The sequence below is a fragment of the Condylura cristata genome, unplaced genomic scaffold (assembly GCF_000260355.1).
Source record: "Condylura cristata isolate star-nosed mole 26May11 unplaced genomic scaffold, ConCri1.0 scaffold00032, whole genome shotgun sequence".
In the NCBI taxonomy this organism is placed as follows: domain Eukaryota; kingdom Metazoa; phylum Chordata; class Mammalia; order Eulipotyphla; family Talpidae; genus Condylura; species Condylura cristata.
In genome coordinates, this window is record NW_004567133.1 from 12,636,616 (window position 1) to 12,654,702 (window position 18,087).

At 56.4% G+C, this 18,087-nt stretch overlaps 2 protein-coding genes across 4 annotated transcripts in view; one reads left to right on the forward strand and one right to left on the reverse strand.

Annotated features, from left to right (window-relative positions):
- MYH11 (myosin, heavy chain 11, smooth muscle) overlaps window positions 1-6,712 on the forward strand; it is an 82,653-nt gene extending 75,941 nt beyond the window's left edge. Inside the window, exons 39-42 of one of the 2 annotated variants that reach the window (XM_012731877.1) lie at window positions 309-417; window positions 509-681; window positions 3,450-3,488; window positions 6,004-6,712. In XM_012731877.1, the coding sequence (XP_012587331.1) occupies window positions 309-417; window positions 509-681; window positions 3,450-3,480 (313 nt within the window). In that variant the 3' untranslated portion in view covers window positions 3,481-3,488; window positions 6,004-6,712. The remainder of the gene's footprint in view (window positions 1-308; window positions 418-508; window positions 682-3,449; window positions 3,489-6,003) is intronic. The other variant, XM_004692106.2, reaches the window with a different exon arrangement.
- A 718-nt stretch (window positions 6,713-7,430) lies between these two features.
- NDE1 (nudE neurodevelopment protein 1) overlaps window positions 7,431-18,087 on the reverse strand; it is a 17,236-nt gene continuing 6,579 nt past the window's right edge. The window contains exons 4-9 of one of the 2 annotated variants that reach the window (XM_012731878.1): window positions 16,858-17,006; window positions 13,139-13,275; window positions 11,560-11,739; window positions 10,458-10,549; window positions 9,350-9,501; window positions 7,431-8,579 (exon numbers count right to left, since the gene is read on the reverse strand). In XM_012731878.1, the coding sequence (XP_012587332.1) occupies window positions 8,504-8,579; window positions 9,350-9,501; window positions 10,458-10,549; window positions 11,560-11,739; window positions 13,139-13,275; window positions 16,858-17,006 (786 nt within the window). In that variant the 3' untranslated portion in view covers window positions 7,431-8,503. The other variant, XM_012731879.1, reaches the window with a different exon arrangement.

Genomic DNA, 18,087 nt, shown 5'->3' on the forward strand with positions numbered 1-18,087 from the left:
AATCAGTGGTTCAGCCTCGGGTGGTGCCACCGCCTCGGTGCCGTCCCCTTCAGCCATCGCTCTAGCCGCCTGCCTGCCCTGGGCATTTCACATACCTGGATGGGACAGCATGCGGCCTGCCCTCCACCGTGGGGGTCCCAGGGCTCCCCCCCCCCATCCCACGTGCCGGTGCTTTGTCCCTTTTAGTAACCAAGTAACATCTGGCTCTTTGAGCATTGTGGGGGTGAGGCCAGTCTGGGGACTCGGGAAGAGCAGGCCCCCTGTGGGGGGGCCCCCACCTGAAGCCATCCCGCCCCCACCATGCGCAGAGAGAAGCAGGCGGCCGCCAAGTCGCTGAAGCAGAAGGACAAGAAGCTGAAGGAAGTGCTGCTGCAGGTGGAAGACGAGCGCAAGATGGCCGAGCAGTACAAGGAGCAGGTAGGGCCCGGGACCCCGGCCGGCCGGCGGGCGGGAGAGGCCCCGGGCTGCACCGGCCCCCGCCCCCGACCGACCAGGCTCCCCCGTACAGGCAGAGAAAGGGAACGTGCGAGTCAAGCAGCTCAAAAGGCAGCTGGAGGAGGCGGAAGAGGAGTCCCAGCGCATCAACGCCAACCGCCGGAAGCTGCAGCGGGAGCTGGATGAGGCCACGGAGAGCAACGAGGCCATGGGCCGGGAGGTGAACGCCCTCAAGAGCAAGCTCAGGTAGGAGCCGCCCCCGGGCTGTAGTCCGCAGGCGGGAGAGGGTCGGCAGGTGGACTCAAGGCCCCGGTAGCCTTCCTGGGGCTCCCCTGTACCTCCACATCCACCCAGCACTGCCCACAGGCCAGCAGCAGGGCTCAGACAGGCCTCGCCCTGCCCCCAGCTAACAGCCTTCCAGGCCTAGCTGCCCCCACCCCAGCCTCCTGCAGGGAGGGCGAGGCGGTCCTCTGTCCCCCGCCCCCACACGAGGACAGCTGCAGGGTCCCTCCACCTCAACTCCGGGCTCCTTACGGCCACTGCCAGGCAGGCTTGGCCCCCCTCTGTGTGTGGGGAGCCGAGCAGCACCCTGCCTCTGCCATCCCAACTTAACCAAGAAATGGAAACGGCCGTGGGACGTGAACAAGTTCCCCTGCCAACTTCCCCCCGTGTGTCTGGTCCCATTTCTTTGCTGACGCTGAGGCTGTCTGGGGGCAACAGAGAGCACCCCTCTTGTCAACTCAGAGCTGCTGCTCCGGAGCTCCCCACCTGCCTCTGCCAGGTTTTCCCATCAGCTGAGTCGTCCTCACAGCCCTGGCACCTCCTCGAAAGAAAGTTCCTTCTTGCTTCGCAGCGTTTCCTCGGCACCCCCACCCCCCACCCCATCCTTTCTTCACCCCCTCTGCTGGCACCTCCTCTCCCCTCAGAGCGGCCCAGGTGCACCTTGGCCCTCCTTCCATCTCTGTTCATGCTGAGTGACCGCAACAGCCTGGGGGCTTTGAAGTTCCCCTGAGGCCAGCAGCTCCCTCATTTCTATCTCCGGCCGGGCACGTCCCTGCTCCAGGCCTGACGTGCCCACCTGGGTCCTGCCCGCGGCCTCTCACCTCCACGCCAGCTCTCCTCACTCCTTCCCTGCATAGCCACGGGAGTGATTAACACAGGCCACATACATTACGTTCACTCTCGTCCTGGGTCCGACCTGTCAGGAAATCTGGCCAGTGTCCCCCAGAAATACCGCATCTCAGAACCCAGCCACTTGCTGCCAGCCTGGGCCACCCTCTACCCAGTAGCTTCCTGCCAGTCTCTTCCCAGCCTGCTCCCACACGAGACCCTTGCAGAGGACTGAGGGTTCTGCTTAAGCGAGGTCAAACCACATTCCTTCTTGTAACCTCAACGCTTCCACCTCAGAGCCTACATGATGCCTTTACAGCAGAACAGCTGCATCACCAGGCCTGCATGGCCTCTGTCCAGCTGCCTGAATTACCTCCACCCTTCACACTGCCCCGGGGCCTTTGCACTGGCTCTCGGCACAGCCGACTGCCTTCATCCTTTCCTTCGGCTGTCTCCTCGCGGCCTCGGTGGTCGTGGCTCTCCTCACCCGTTCAGTTCTGCTTTCGCTGACCTAGCACCACCCCAAAACCGGCTGCTTACTTACCTGGCTGCAAGACCCACGAGCACCAAGCTTTTGCCCTGCTGACCATCGCATGTCTGGGCCAGGGCTGGGCCTGAGCTGAACCTTCCGTCGCCAGCTGGTTCTCCACCTCCTCAGCCTCTCACTGCCTGTGCTTTTGACTTGGCATTTCCCTGAAACCGCCTGTGTTAACCACACATACCTACTTGCAAATAAAATTTGACGCTACCCCCTACTGTTAAACTGGCGTTGCCTGCACTGACGGGTCATGACGAAGTTAGACAGACGCAGTGAGTCTCGCCTCTGTGGCCACAGGTGAGCACGTGGCCCGAAGGCCTGTGCTGGGAGTGAAAAAGACGCTGGCCCCAAGTAGACTCGGACATACATGACTTGGTTAGGGAGTTAAGGGATCTCCTTCTCACCTGCAAGCCAGGGCATGCCCAGGAACCATCTAGAATCACCTGCATATGGACTCCAGACTGCTACAAACCCCTGCATGAGATAAGCGCAAAGGCTGAACCCACAAGAGAAGGGGGAAGCTGGTTTAGGGCCCGGGGCTCAGGAAGGCACCCCAAGATGGTGCAAGGGGAGGGGCTGGTGGAATGGATACCAGCCCTCACCACTCAGGCTCAGCAGACGAGCTCTGCTCTCCTGAGGTCCTCCGCACACGCGGGGTGTGGCCGGCCTCTGGCCGGGTGGCGGGGAAGCTGTCCACCTCCGCGTCCCTCACCCCTTGCTAAGCACCCGCGCATCTTTTCAGGGAGCGCCTGAATATCCTGCGGGTTGTGCGCTGCCCCCCGCACTGACCTCCCTAGGTTTTTGGCCAGGAGGAACAGGCGGCTTTTACCCTCTGTGAGAGCCAGCACAGTGTGGGCCCGCGCCCCTCACACGGCGCCCCCCGCTCTGAGGGAGGCTGCCAAGCCTGGTCGGCCCCTCGTAGGGAGCCGCAAAGCAGGTTTCCCAGCTCTGTCAACTAGATACTTCCCGACACCCTGGGCCTGGCCAGCACCCACCAGGGGCCAGTCACCTCCAACCAACCTGAGCTGCCAATCACGCCCACCCGCCGGCCAGCCGGCCAGGGCGCGAGGTGCCGACGCCCAGGAGCACGGCCGGGGAAGGTGCCCGTCGCAGCTTCTGCCCCAGCAGGTCCGCGCCTGCAGTCATTTAAAAAATAAGGGCAGCTCCCAAGGGCAGGGCTTTTGAGCCTGCCAACGCTGCCTCAGCGGGCCAGCCTGTCCGAGCTCTCAGCTTCGGGAGGCAGCTCTGGCTTCAGAGTGCCTTTAAGTGAGCCAAAGCGCAGGCCTGCACGGCTGCGAAGGCTCCGAGGGCGGTGGGGAGCCGAAGGTAACCACCAGGTAACCACCAGGGTCTCTCTCTGTTTCAGAGGCCCCCTCCCCCAGGAAGCTGCGCAGTGACGTGCCAGGTACCCTGACCCCTCCGCGCACGTGTGTGGCACTTGGCTTCCATTTCTTCCTGCCCAGCGCGCCCGCTCCCCCCCCCTTGCAAGTTTCCTTGAGATTCCTGCAAAGTCAGAAGAGGCTGGGAGAGCTCAGGCCAAACTGCCCTTCGCCCAGGGGACGCTGACGCAGGCCCCTCACCTCCAGACACTTTCTACACCGACCCCGTCCACGCCCCGCCCCCCCACCGCCCGCCGCTTGGGCTTGTGACATGGCAGCGAGTGTACCCTCGTCCGTGTGTGGGGACGGGGTTGTTCTTACCAGAGAGGGGGGGTGCTGTCACTGTCTGGAGCCCGGCTGTGCTGTCCACCCCACTGCCGGGCGTGTTTCTGGAGAGCAGCTTCTCTCTGGCCGGGTGGGGTCACCGGTCAGAATGAAGAGGGTGCAGGGCCATGGTAACTGCCTTCAGCTGCTGTGCCCCACAGGTGGCTTCCACAAGCCCGCCGCAGACCACGTGAGCGCTCCCCCTCGTCTTGAGAGAGCTGGGGCCCAGCCGCTGCCTGCACCTCTGTGCACAAGGTGGACGCGGCCGCTGAAGAGCCTTTCCCAGTGGCGTCCCGGGCACACACCCATGACAGGGGGCGGAGAGCCTGGTTCGAAGCGCACAGGTCCTTTGCAAGGCAGTTACGAGGCCCCGACTTCCCTGGGACACTAACCTTTTCCCTCTGTGAAGTTAGGCAGCTGGGCCTGATCCGTCTCTTGTCCTCCAAAGAGGGCCGAGCAAACCCTGGTGTGGGTCCACCTTCTCTTTTGGAGGAGAAGATGGACAGCTTTGCTGTCGCTACCCAAATACTTAAAGCTGGATGAGGTCTTGGCAGGGAGCGCTCAAGCAGGACTCCTGCCAGCTCGCTGGCATCTCAGGACAAGCAGAACACGAGGGATGGCCGGAGCCGGGGCCCCGTGGTTCCTGGGCCTCCTCTTGAGGCAGCAGGTGCCATTCTCCTGTGCCGACTGCTGTGGGGTCAGACGTGCCTGGGCTAAGCTGAGCCCAGAACAGTCCAAATTCTCAGGGCTCACACCCTTTGAGACGGTCTTAGAGGGGCAGCTTACTTCCTGTAACAGATACAGCCATTGTCAACCTTTGCCACCTGAGCCGATCAGACAGGCTCTGGGGGGATTCGTTGGCTTCCTTCTAAGCTTTATTTGCTTCCTAGATCAGGGGTGCCCATTTCTCAGCTGCCTTGTTCCCATTAGCAAACAACCTTTCCACCCGGGAGAGTGGCTGGCTGGAGCGCTGGGGTGTGGGAGCTGTGTTCCAACCCCAGGCCAGCCCTCCAGGGCTTAGCAGAGATGGTGGGCAGTGTAGCACACTCCTCTAACCCAATTTCTTGGCACTGATAAAGAACAAGACTTTCTGACGTGACTGCTAGAGACAGAGACAGAGTGCTCCCAAGGCAGCTGGGGGCTAGGAGTTCCCTCTGAAGCCAGTTAGGCTGGCCTGGGCCTTAGCTGGGAGTGGTTGCAACTTTAAGTATTTATTCCTGATCACTGCACCTTAGGAAATGCCATCTCGCCTGGGCCCGTCCCGAGACCCCAGAGGCCCAGCTGGGATTCCCCTTGTCAGTGATCAGGAATCTGGGCTTGCTGATGCCTGCAGTCTTACCTGTCTGACTGTTCCTTGTGACTAAAGCCTCGGTCACCGGGGGCTGGGGGGTCTCACTTTCCCATCTGGCCTGTGTGGTGAACAGGTGGTCTCTGGTACCAAGCCTGCTGTCTTCTTTGACCTTCTAAATGAGTGAAGAACTGTCCTCTGACTCAGGTCACATAGTTCTGTGTTGGGGTCATGAGACTTTCCTTCCCAACAGGGGCAGTTAGCGCACAGGCTGCCTTCTCCTGCCCCAAGCTCATTTAAGCGACGGGGCAGGACCCACAGGTAACTCCCTTAGGAGCCCAGAGAGGAGACAGGGGCAGGAAGGACAGAGAAAGGGGTGTCCTACAACAAAGGGGTGTCCTACAACAAAGACACACCGGAGCGACGCCCCACTTAGCTTTCCTGATCGTCAATGAGCACTTAATGCTCCCCTGGTAACGCCCCCTGGAGCAAACGCCAACCCCCGGCTGTGGGCGCCTCTCTGGCCTCCTGGGCCACCCCCTCCCCAGCACTGCCTGACTTCGTGGCACTGTGTCCCCCCTTCCTTCCTCCTAAGGCGGTGCGGCGTGCTCTCCTCCCTACCCGTCCCTGACCCCAGCGCCATCTACCTTTTTTCTTCTCTACACAAAAGCCCACAGCAGACCAGTCAGAACCTAGGGGGGCTCAGGACACAACCGAGCTGGACCTTCTTTAAAGCAGACAATCTAGCTTGAACGCCCCCTGCCCACTCCTGCTGACTGAACGCACTTACCGTGGAGCCAGAGGTCAGGCAGACTTCGGCCTAATACCTGCATCTTGTCTGTGTTTGGTTTCTGCCCCTTCTGGCCTCTCTTCCAACCTCGACGACGCTACCTTTACTTAAGTAACCTGAGCTTTCTTCAAACCTACAGGCGCGGCAACGAGAGCTCTCTTGTTCCCTCCAGAAGGTCTGGGGGACGCAGAGTGATTGAAAACGCGGATGGGTCTGAGGAGGAGATGGATGCTCGCGACGCAGACTTCAATGGCACCAAAGCCAGTGAATAAACCACCTGCCACGGCGTGACCGTGGCAGGAAAACGTGGAACCAAACCAGGCCAATGGACTCTCAGCCCTGTCTGAATCCATTTGCAAATTCTAGGCATCACAGACATCCCTCACCATGAGCACAGAGAACCCTGCCCTGTGTTCGGGGCGTCCATTGGAGTCGTGAAGGCTGTACCCAGCGAGAAGACCCACCAGGAGACCCCCCCACCCACCCCCAAGGATCCCACTGAATTGCGCTGAGATTGAGTCATTAGGAAACTATACCCATGGTAACAAGTCACTGGCAACTTAGTTTACATGAAATGGGGAGAAAGCCACCGGAGCGGGTGCCACGCCCCCCACTCCAAGCCACTGCTTGGGCTGCGTGGCGGCCCAGCTCCCCAGCAGGCCCTGGTGTGGGGATTCTCCCTCCTGGTTCCCACACCTCCGACACACAGTTCACCCGAACGAGTGCCTTCTGCAGTCACATGAATTCAAGGCAGACGCTGCTCCCATGGAAGAGCAGGAACGGTACACTGTCTGATATACACCCCGAGCCCACGTACCCGAGGACACTGTCACAAATAAAAGGCTGTCAATCACTAGAACGGTGTCGGATTCTCTGTCAAGTGCTTCTCCCGGAGCAAAAGGAACGGGGCGTTCTCCTGTAATCCTCACAGCGACCCACAAAGTCAGGGTTCTTCTATCCCCAGCAGGGAAACTGAAGCCCAGGAGGGAGGGACCCCGCAGCTGCCAAAGAGGTCCAGTGCTCAGTGTGTGTGCAGGGCGGCCGCAGGCCCCAGGGGTACACGCACCCTCATAGTCAAGACCCAAGGGGATCTAGCATGAAGACGGCGAGACCCCCGTGACCCTCTAAGTTAAAACGCAAGCTCTTAAAAAAAAAGCTCAGCCTAGCGGGAGTCACCAAACATCTCCTGTAACAATCAAAGAGCAAATATTTCCGGCGCGGTGGGCTCCCCGGGGCCCCTCCCCGGGGCCTAAGCACATGCTTAGCCCGCGGGCTGGCCAGAGAGGCCCTCGGCTCCAGCGTGCGTGCGCGGCGAGTCCTCGTGGAGGCTGAGTCCACACCGGCCGTGCCAGGTGGTGACCCCGTGAGGCAAAAGACGTTTGTAGGAAACGGGGAAACTTTGCGGACTCACCTGAATGACAACACACGTCTCCCAGACACAGTCCTGGGCGGCTGGTCGGATAGGAGCTGGGTTACTTGGTCAGGAAACCAACAAGGTTCCCACGTGAGCAAATACAGAAACAAGCCCCCAGAGAAGCAATTACTGACCGACAGACAAGCTGCACGCTCATTTCTCCTGATTTTATTGTTCTTTTAGAAAAATAAAGGTACATCTTTTACGGAGAGGTTAGGGTGTTTCTAGGCAGAGAATTGGGCCCTGAAGTTTGACTCTGCCACATGGCCGTGGCCTCTGGCGCGTTTCCATCACGAGGGTACTTTTGCTGTTCTTTCAGAAAAGTAGCTCAGGGCCAGACGGCAGGCCTGCTCCTCGGCGGTATGTCTACCCCATGCAGACGCAGCCCTGGCGCCGCCAGTCCTGGGTCCTTCTCTCCTCCGACAGGCGTCCAGCCTGGTGTGTTCATCTGATTTGACGGCCGCCCCGACTACTTCCCTACGGCTCTGAGTGAAGCACTATTCTGAAGGGTGGTGACGCCTCCCCCATGACCTCGGGTCATGTATGGGAGGTCTCCCCCACAGTAGGGGGCTACAGAGAGGACTGCTGACAGTGGACTGACCTAAGGACCCAGATTCTTCCATTCCTTGGTCAACACGACATTCACCCTGAAGCAGCTTTAAAGACCTGAATGAGGCAGATAAAGTCTCACAGGCTGACGACACCACAGTATAAAAAGAAGGCACTGGCCCATCCTATTCTCTGCTCCTAGACGTGATCGAGCTCGCCCATCACTGCTGGGCCATAGGGCACCGGGAGGCTTTATTCTGGGAGGCAGTTCCAGCGGGGTGCGGTGGGGTTAGGCTCAGATCCCACTTCGGAGGCATCTCCCAAATTCAGAACAACGCTCAAGTCCCGTAGCTGAGTTCAAAATGGTGGCGCGGCTCGGCACCCACCTTAGGGCCCTCCCAGAAGACCCGGCTTGTCCCTTTCTATTTGCAACACACCAGGAAGGAGGCCCGGGGTGGGGAGACATTCCACAGGTCAACCACCGGCGGGCCAGGACGTGGTCTCGGTCACTGGCCAGTGTGACTGCTTGCTCGGAACTCTTAAACTACCTTAGAAAATAAAGGGGGGAAAAAAACAACCCAAACACCAAAGCCCTAGTAGCTTCTAGAGAGGAAGAAAGGCGGCGAGTCCCACACCGACACCAGGGCTCCGGCTTTTTCCTAAAGTAACATCCTGACTACACCCTGACCGACGGCAGCGAAGGCGAAGAAGTATTTGCAGGCGGCTTCCCAAATTCCAGGCGTCTCCCCAACCTTCAGACAGAGCAAACCAAGTTAAGCGGACATTAAGCTGGGACACACGGCTAGCCGCACCGCGGGGCCCACAAAGTCACAGGAGTGGAACGGGGGTCGGGAGCTGGGTCTCAATTTTCTCTCCTGTGAAATGAAGAAAATGACACTGGCTAGCTAGCGCCTGCCTGCCAGGCCACACGCAGCCCCGTCTCTGAAGACCTTCTAGAAACATCCGCGGCCAGAGGTCCAGGAGCTCCATGCAGGCCGCGGAGGATGACTCCGCTTCCCACCCTGTCTGCCTGTCTCCACAGACCCACCGCGGGACGGTGGCACTTCTCAGAAAACGCCCGGGCCTGGGAGCCGCCCTGAGCTTCCTCCGGCAAGCACATGACCGGGGCTGCGAGAGGCAGGTCTGTGCTTTTCATCCGGTGGCTGGTCGGCGGCACCTTGCCTGGCTGGAATTCAGACCCAGCTTCCTGAAGGGGGCCAGTCTTTCCCCCTCGTCTAAGGGCAGCAGAGTAGTGTTTAGACAGGATATCCAGACAGCACAACAGGAGTCGGGCTGGAGAATCAATAAAAACCACCACCTCCTTGGCCACCTGCTCACAACAGAAGCCACCACCTGCCTGACTCGGGACATGGGCGAGGGGGGGGTGTGTGTGGATGAGGTTCGCAGACAACCCTGCAACCTTTAAGCGGCAGCTTTTGGTCGGGGGCACGAGGCTCCCGCCCACCCAGCAGGTAACGTTGGGTTTTCCCAATGCCCAGGCAGAAGAGCAAGAGATACTGACCCTTTGTCACCCAGAGGCACGCTGGCGCTGCCTGGCCGTCGGTCGCCGCCGTCTCTGCTCTTGCCGCCCCTCCCGGAGGCCGGGCCGCTCGTTCGGTTCGGGGACTGATCATAGACAAAGTTCCGGCAAGATGCGAGTTTGGACTCCAGCGCCTGGAGAGAAAGAGGCTTTCATCTCTCAAGTGAAGACGGATCTCTGCTCTCCCGGAGCCAGCACTCAGCACCGCGGTTCCCAGACTGGCAGGCGTCAGAACTCTATGGGGGCCCAGTGGAGTCTGGTGCACGTGCAGGTCTGAGAACTGCCGGCCTGAGATGCTTAGGGGTGCTGCCTATTACCTGGGTCCAGATGTCACACACACCTCTGGAGTCTTTCACTCTTGCCCCAGCAAGGGTGTGGGCTGGGGCAGTGACTTTGCCCCGAGGTCACCTGTCCCTGCAGTAGCCCAAGGGCACTGTGGGACCTGGGACATCACTCTCCCCTCACTGTGCTGACCTCCGAGACAGACCTGTGTTCACCTAACAGAAAACCAGACGACCCGAAGCCTAAAGACAGAACATAGGAGATGAGTGGCAAGTTCCTTTGAAGTCACAGCTCGGAATGTCTGGGTCCCAGGCACTGGCAGGATTTAAATTATGTGGTGTTCCTGGCATCAATTTCACAAATGAAGAATGAGTTCCAAAGAATGCCCATGTCATTTCTTAAGCACACGAGAACGCTTCCCTGTAATTAATATAAAGCCTGTATGGTCAAGTTCTTTGCCCTGGCAGCTCAAGATTTCTCTCTTGAACTCCCTGAGGATTAAGAGAAAAGGCAATTTTCAATGTCTGTCGAGACCAAAGACAACATCGAAATCCTCAAAAAGCAAAGCAAAACCGACCAGGAAAGGAGGTACCCAGGGGTCAATGGAGTGACTTGGGTTCGGGGCGTGGGGTGTCTATTATCACAGGGCCTCTTGGCTCAGGATTGCAAATGGTCCCAAGGGCCTTTCTGAGCCACACCAAGAACCCCACAAGTCCCAGCTGGAGGGAAAGTTCTGGTGTGGCTCCCCCTAGCCCACACCCCCGCCTCTGAAAGACGGACAGGAAGCCCCAGGGAAGACCAGACTTACCCCGACTTTCCGCAGCAGGTCTCCCACGATGTTGAGGGCCGATATCCGGGCTGCAGGGGTAAGGGGGGTCCCCCCTGCAGAGTCCTCCAGACCTGGGTGTGCAAAGAGATGCACAGGTGACACCAGCCCACAGCTGAAGGAGTTTGGTGGGTGGTGGGAGGACCTGATGGCTTCCCTTTGCTTCTAGAAGCTGCCCGCTGCCGTCAGAGTTGCTGTCTGGGCCCTCCCTGGTGGCGCAACGGTTTTAAAGCGCAGCACTATGAAGCAACTGCAGCCACTGCAGCACAAGTTTGATCCCTGTCTAGGAAGCTGACCCACATGGTGCAAGCAGACCCCTCCTGTCTCCCTGCTGCTCCCCTCAGCAGAGTATTTCACTGCCTGTTCTGCTCCCCACTCTGTCTCTGATGAGTCCTCCACCCCCACCCCCTCTGGCTAGTACCCCAGTTCTCTATGCATAAATAAATCTTTAAAAAAAGTCACTGCCCCGACACAAGAGTCCCTTTGATGACCCATTTTTGCAGGCTCACAACTACAGTATTTCTCTTGGCAGGCAGTTCTTTTTGAACAAAATCAAAACAAGCCCTGTAGCAACGCTCGTTATCACAGACTATTGGACAAAGACAGCATCTCGGCAGGCCAAGCTGGAGCTAGGCTCGGCCAAGCCTCGTTCCTCCCGGTGGTGCCAGCATCGCCTGGGCCCTTGTTGGAGAGGCGGGGCCTCGGTCCTGCCCAGGTCTGCCGAATCCACAGTACGTGCTACCAGGTGCCCAGCTAAGACAAAAGCTCTATTCTGACCACAGGCCCAAGACACAAGGCAGGCAGGTGCCGGCCTGGCGGATGGACGAGACCGGACAACATACAGCCGCTGACAGCAGGTCGGGACTCAGCGCAGGCAGGCAGGACCCGGGGCTCCCACCGCCACCCACGCTTTGTCCCTTAGCCCGTGTCTGGGACGAAGAGCTGCCCTGCCCCACCAGCACCCCAGTTTGCCCCCTGCTGTGATGCAAAGACCAGTTTCTCTCTTGCCCGCAATCCACTCTGATTCTCACCTGGGAGAGCTTTGTGAGGTGAAGAAGATCCCCCCGATTCCCTCTCCCCTCACCTCTCCTGAAGGTGGCCGGTGTGTTGACGCTGGAGCTGGGGCCTCGGTGCGCGGTGGGCGTGGACGGCACGGAGCCAGTGGCCTGCACGGCCGTGTCTATCCTTTCCGCTTCCGCCGAGCTGGGCATGGGGGTCCTGGGCTTGTCCTGCTTCTGCTGCACAGCCAGCTCCTGCCGCAAGTCTGGGCCAGGTAAGGGTCCACGTGAAGTCCTTGTTTTGAGTAATGGGGTGGGGCGGAGGGGCTGCCGACATGGTCGGGGAAGCACTACCAGCTGAAGGCCCCAGGGGCAAACCCCGAATGAAGGGGAACCCGCCAGACCTCCCTCATTGGACCTGGCAGGCTTGAAAAATGACCCCCTTTCTCTTTTGAGTAAAAAGCAAAAAGTTTTAAGAAATGTCTAAACTGTAAGAGACACAGCCACACTTCTGTTAAAAGAAAAAAAAACCTACCCGGAAGGTGTGTAGAACCCTGAGAGAAAAAAAAAACACTCTCTCCCGACACCCCAAATGCCCCTCCTCACCGGCCCCACTCCTGCACACGGAGACCTTTTCAAGCAGTTTTTGTGTTGGCCTCCGGAGCTCGTGGCTGATTTTCATTAGGCAGAAATGAAACACAAGTGGACAGTGGCCAATCTGTGTCCATGCGTGTCTGACTACTGTCCTGTGACTGACACACCTGCCTCCTGTTCAACGTGTCATACCCCACAAAAGTCCGTGAGGGTCACATAACCACTTCAATACTGATGGACATTCAGGAACCAAAGTTTTTTCTTTTGAATCCCTCCCTGCTGGCTACACCTCAGGAACCCAACTAATGTTTTACACAATTAACTGAGGCCTAAAAAAAAAAAAAAAAATCAATCTCCTGTCGCTAAGAAAGTTCTCACCAGAAGAAAAAACTTGTGCAGCTATGTGTGGGGTGGACGGTAACTACAGACTGGGGTGATCCCTTCGCTGTAACAGACACAGCTATGGAATCGTCATGCCTCTACCTGAAACATACAATGTTACGTCAGGTACTTTAAGAAGGGCCGTATCTGCGAACATGGACCATTCTGGGACGCAGCCGGAGTGCAGATACACAAGGACAAAAAGATATTTCTCAGAGTACTAATTGTTCATGACACTGACAACGGTGGAGGAAATTCTCTTCTGCACCCAAGCTGGGCGATGCACCACCGTCCTGTCCCCTCTGGAACCGCCAGGCTCCCAGAGCGAGATGCGGGACTGTGGAGTTCTAAGACAGACAGGTCAGCTGCCATCAGTCACGGCCATCACGGCTCACTAGCCACTTCCTCAATAGCCACTTCCTCCCTCCAAAATGCCTGTGTTCTTTCTGAACACAAAGCTGGCTCAGGATTAAAACAGGCACGAGGGGTTTGACAGGCTGGATGCGATCTTTCTCCACCCAGGGCAGGGACAAGGGCCAGGGCCTGCTGGGTGTGGCCCCACGGCCTCTGAACATAGCCCCCGTGCAGACCTCCAGCAGAGGAAGTGCTGGGCCGGCTAGGACAGGACGTTCCCAGCAGGCGAGAGGACACCGCTGGTGGGACACACAGAACACAGCAAGACCTCCTGACCTCTGGCTTCATCCTTCAGCCGCTGCACAGACTCTAAGAGGTTCTCCTTCTCGTCCAGCTCGCTCTCCAAGAAAGCGTTTCTCTCAATGGCTTGATTCAAGCGCTGCTCAAAGTCTTCCAGAGACATGATTGTAGCCCTGCGTAAGAGGCAAACAGAGCTGTCAGCCCAGAGACTTGGGGGAAGGGTGGGGGAAAAGGGCGCGAGCCCCACACGGCACATCAGATCACCACAGCCTGAGCGGCCCTTACCCCACCACCAGGCGCTCCACCTGCAGAGTGGGACTGCCCCAGCTCAGGAGGAGCATGAGGCCTGCTGAGGATTAAGGGGAGGGTGCCCACAGGGCATTTGGCAATGAGGCTTATTAGACCACCGTCAGTGCACTGCCTAGGTCTGCAGGCATCTTCTTCGGGTGGAGACTCCCTGGCCATCTAATTAAGCGCACGCACGGTGCGGCTGCAACAGCTGAAGCAGCAGAGACCGCACCTTTAATCTCCCAGTTACTGCAGAAACTATGAAAAGTTCAGCATGCTCAGCCCCAGCTCCAGCGCCCTGTTAAACCACTACTTCTCGGGAACCATGGAGACATTTCCCTGGAAGGCACTGAGAAGCGCTGTAACACAGAGGTTTCCTCCTATGTCGAGCGGGGTAGTAACAGGCCCTACGCTAGGCAGAGGTGGGTGGGGAGGGCTTATACCCAAACACACCACAGGTAAATGTCAGCAGTTTTCATTCCTGACCCTGTGTGTGTCTCCAGAAGATCTCCAACAGCTGCTAACTGCTTCTCTGGGTGGTTGGCAGCAGGTCTGGGGTGCAATCCAGGAGTCAGCACCTGACCTCCCTGGGAGATCAGCTAAGGGCCCTTGGACAGCTCCAGTCCTTCCCCAGCAAGCGAAGAGTAATGGCCTCACTTATTCAACACATTATTATATTAGGAACCTCAAGGTCACTCAGAAGTGCACCTACTTTTCACCTGTTAGACTGGCAGAAATCCAAAGTTTGGAAACTTTGAAGTTATTTGGAAAACAGACTTACGTATTTGTTGAAAATGCCTCTATACAGAGAACTGAGCAAGAGCTATCAACATCACACATGCATACATCCTTTGGCCTGGCTTCTGGAAATTTGTTCTATAAATCTGCATCTATGTGAGCAATGCTCTCACACCCATCACAGTCATGCTGAGCTCTGCCAAGTAACGGGACGCTGCACATACATCCAGAGGAGGCTAAACAGTGCAGCACCAACTGCACCGTATTATGCATGTGGGGGGAAGAACAAACAGTGCTCTGTGTCTTATAGCAGAAAGAAGTCCAAGATCTATTGTTGCGTGAAAGTACAATGCTGTGTAAAGAACGCACTTTTGTGGAGGAGGGAGGAGAAAAAGAGGGGCTTTACATAAATTTCTACTTGCTTGATTTGCATAAGAAGCCTTACCCCTTTGTGTATTGTTTTTGATACCACACGACTACTTCTCTGCAGCACAATTCTTCTCTCCCTGCATCCACAACCTTGTGGTGGTCTCTATCTCCCACCCATTGACAGGTCCGAGTGACTTGTAGAGATCAATAATACATTGACAAGTCAATGGCCAGTCAGAAATCAGAACTTACTATAAAGCCACAGTAATCAAGTGATTATGGTTCTGGTATAGGATTTCACTGCACCAAACACAGAATCTAGATTGGTTGACATATGACAGAGTTTAGTTCGATTCACTGAAAAATAGGTGGAGTATTTAATAAATAGTGCTGGCACCAATTGGTTATATTGACCAGTGAAAGTCAAATTGAAGCCATACTTCACACTAGAGAACAAAAATGACTTCAGGTAGATTAAAGGCATATGTGTAAGATAATTGAGCAATAGAAAAGATACTTGCAAGGAAAATGTAAGAAAATCTCTGTGCTTCAAAGGATGGTAATTTCCCTAAGTAAGTCTAGAGACCTAAAAGCTATGAAAGGCCCACCCTGGTGGTGCAAGGGTTAAAGCACAGCACCAGGAAGTGATCCCCAGCCAGAGAGGTGACCCGCATGGCACCGCAGACCTCTCCTATCTCCTCCATGCTCCCCCTCAGCCCTGGATTTTAGCCAGTCTGTCTGCTCTGCTCCTCACTCTGTCTCTGGTGAAACCTCTCACTCCCGCACCTCTAGTGTGTACCCCAGTTCTTGCATAAATAAATAAATCATAAAAAAAAGGAGACATAACTGATGACCTAAAAATGAAAATTGTAAGGAAAATGATACCAAAGTCAACAGACAACAGATATTCTGTAAAAGCTATTTTCAACACAGGACAAAAGACAAAGACTGTAGCAAAAATATACAAAGAGCTCTTACAAAATGACTAGAAAGGAGAGTCCACGTCTGGCCATGACAAAGCAGCTTGCATCAGTCCAAAACGCCTATCGGTTACAACTACAGACTCCGGGTTAGACATGAAAGACAATTACCTGAAGGTCTGGCAAAAACTAGAAGGGAGACAACACTCGGATGAAGGGAGCAGTATGGGGTGAATTTTGCATCTCAGAAGCTTGTTACAGCTTCAGTGACAGAAATTCATCACCACAGGAACGTCCCAGCATCCCGTTACGCCTCTCTGGCTGACCCCTAAACCATGTGTGTGGGCAGACTTGATGCAGCCCAGGAAAGACAAAATGAGTGGAATCGTTCTCAGCTACTGCCCATCAAGAGGAGTGAGTTTGGCTAAGTTAACAGACAAAAGCAACAATGTAACATCACCCATAATGTCCAGAATATCACCCCAAATTTCTAGACACTCACAGAGCAAGGAAAAGGTGAGGCAAACTCAGTAGAAAAGGCCAAACCAACCTGAGATGGGCCAGAAAATGGAATGAGCAGAAAAGGACTTTTAAAAAATAACTATGCTCAGGACGTAAAGAAAGAAACCTCCAAAGGACAAGTTATTACTATTTTTTTAAATACAGAAAATATGATGGCATCTAGACTAAAACAGTGGAGCTGGTTTAACAGCAGACTGAAAGAGGGAGGAGGCATCAATGAGCTTGAAACTATCAAAATAGAAACTATCCAATGCGAGACAGCGAAAGACATAAGGGCTATTCCGAGGGTTCCATCAAGTCGAGGATAGAGGAAACGGAGGCTGCAAGGTGGTGCGACACTACCTGAGCAGGGAAAGCGAGCAGCGAGGGCAGAGGCCATGTCAAGGCTGCTCGAGGGGCGGAGTGAGGGTTCCAGGAGCAGAAGCATTTGATGAGCGGCAGACTGAAGAGGTAAGCAGGCCACTCTGTGTAAGTTACAGCCCAACACTCTGTAAGCCCAAGTCTGGCTCAGGGTAACTATCCAATAAATACAGAACATGTGGTCAAGAAATACCGCTGAAGGGGTGTGGCTTTCCATCCTCTGCCCCAGACGCTCTCTCTTGCTCTCCCCTGGCGCATGCTATGCAGCCCTACCTCTTAGCCTAAATGGCATTTCCTCTGGGCAACCTTGCCATGACACCCTCCCCACCAAGAGCGAGGTGAACACCTCTATCGCATGCCCCTGGCTTCCTGGACTTGTGCGTGCCACGGCTGCAAGCAAGTGGCACCTCTTCCTCTGAGCCAGCAGGCTCCCCCGGGACCCTGGCCTGGGGGCTCGCTGCTCAGCGTGCCCCATGCTCAGCGTGGGGCGGGTACCCAGCCGCAGGGGCAGAGTGGGGACCAGAGGCTGCAAGTCCTGCCTCCTCCTTCCCAGCTGACCGTTTGGCTCGTTCCAAGTCGTCGTTGGCTTGCTCCAGTTCTCTGATGTACTTCTGCAGTTGGTCTTTGATGGCTTTTGTCTGGGCTAGGTCATCCTCGAGGGCTGAGATCTGCCGGTAGCCCTCCGAATGCTGCGTCTCAAACTTCTCCTGAAAGACAAAATCCCAGTGAGGGAAGGACTGACGACACGCCCAGCTGTGTCTCTCTCCCGCCACCTCCTTAAATGCTCAGGTCCTTCCTGGCTCGAAGGTCTCCTATTGAGGCGACCACTTCTCTTCTCACACCCCGCTTGCACCCTCGGCATTGTCAAGGGAGACTTCTTTTCCTAACAGTAGGGTCTTTGTGGGACCAGTCTCCCACCACACTTGCCAGGGAGGCTGCAGGCCTCCTCCCCACAGCCACAGCAAGCCTGAGCTCACTTCACGAGACTGCTCTCACAGACGTGCCTCAAGGTGGCCTGTCCTGAGCGCCTCCAGCATCCTGTCCCCTCCCCAACCAACAGCCTCTGGCTGTTCAAGAAGTCCCAACACTCTCCAGAGAAGTCATTTTGCTCAAGGAGTGCACAGCCACGGAAAGCCACAGAAACCTCCCTAGCTTTGTCTAGCAGAGCAACCTGAACCCAGGCCCAGTGCCATGCCTGGCGGGCGAGACATCAGGAGTCAGATGCTGGTGACATCTGACTCCCAGGAGCAGGGCCTCGGAGAAGAGATGACAACCACTCTGGTCTGGCCCAGGAGCAAGCCCTGCAGCACAGACACTTGGGAGGGGCTTTTAGACCTCTGGGGAAAGGCAGGAGAAAAAAAGAAACCCAGAGAAAGAAAGCCTGTTGCTAATTTCCAAAAAAGCTAGGTGAGGCCTGAGTCTGCTTCCCAAAGGCACAGACCAGTCCAGTGGGCTCCTGGACCACCCTCAATGGCCCAACCACAGCTGCCGCCCTGGTGGCCGCTCCCTGCCCGTCCAGAGATGTGGGCACTGAGGCTCAGTCACTCAGCAGAGTCCACTGTGTCAAGACAAATCCAGGCCAACCAGGCCATGCTCTGAGCTCAACAAAGCCAGGCTGTAAAGCTGTCTGGCTCACCACACTCATGCTCCACACTCCCCAGTCCCATCATGGTTCAGATGCCGTGCGTGTGTGCACACACACACACCATCTCTCTCACAGACTCACACACACACCATCTCTCTCACAGACTCACACACACACACCATCTCTCTCACAGACTCACACAC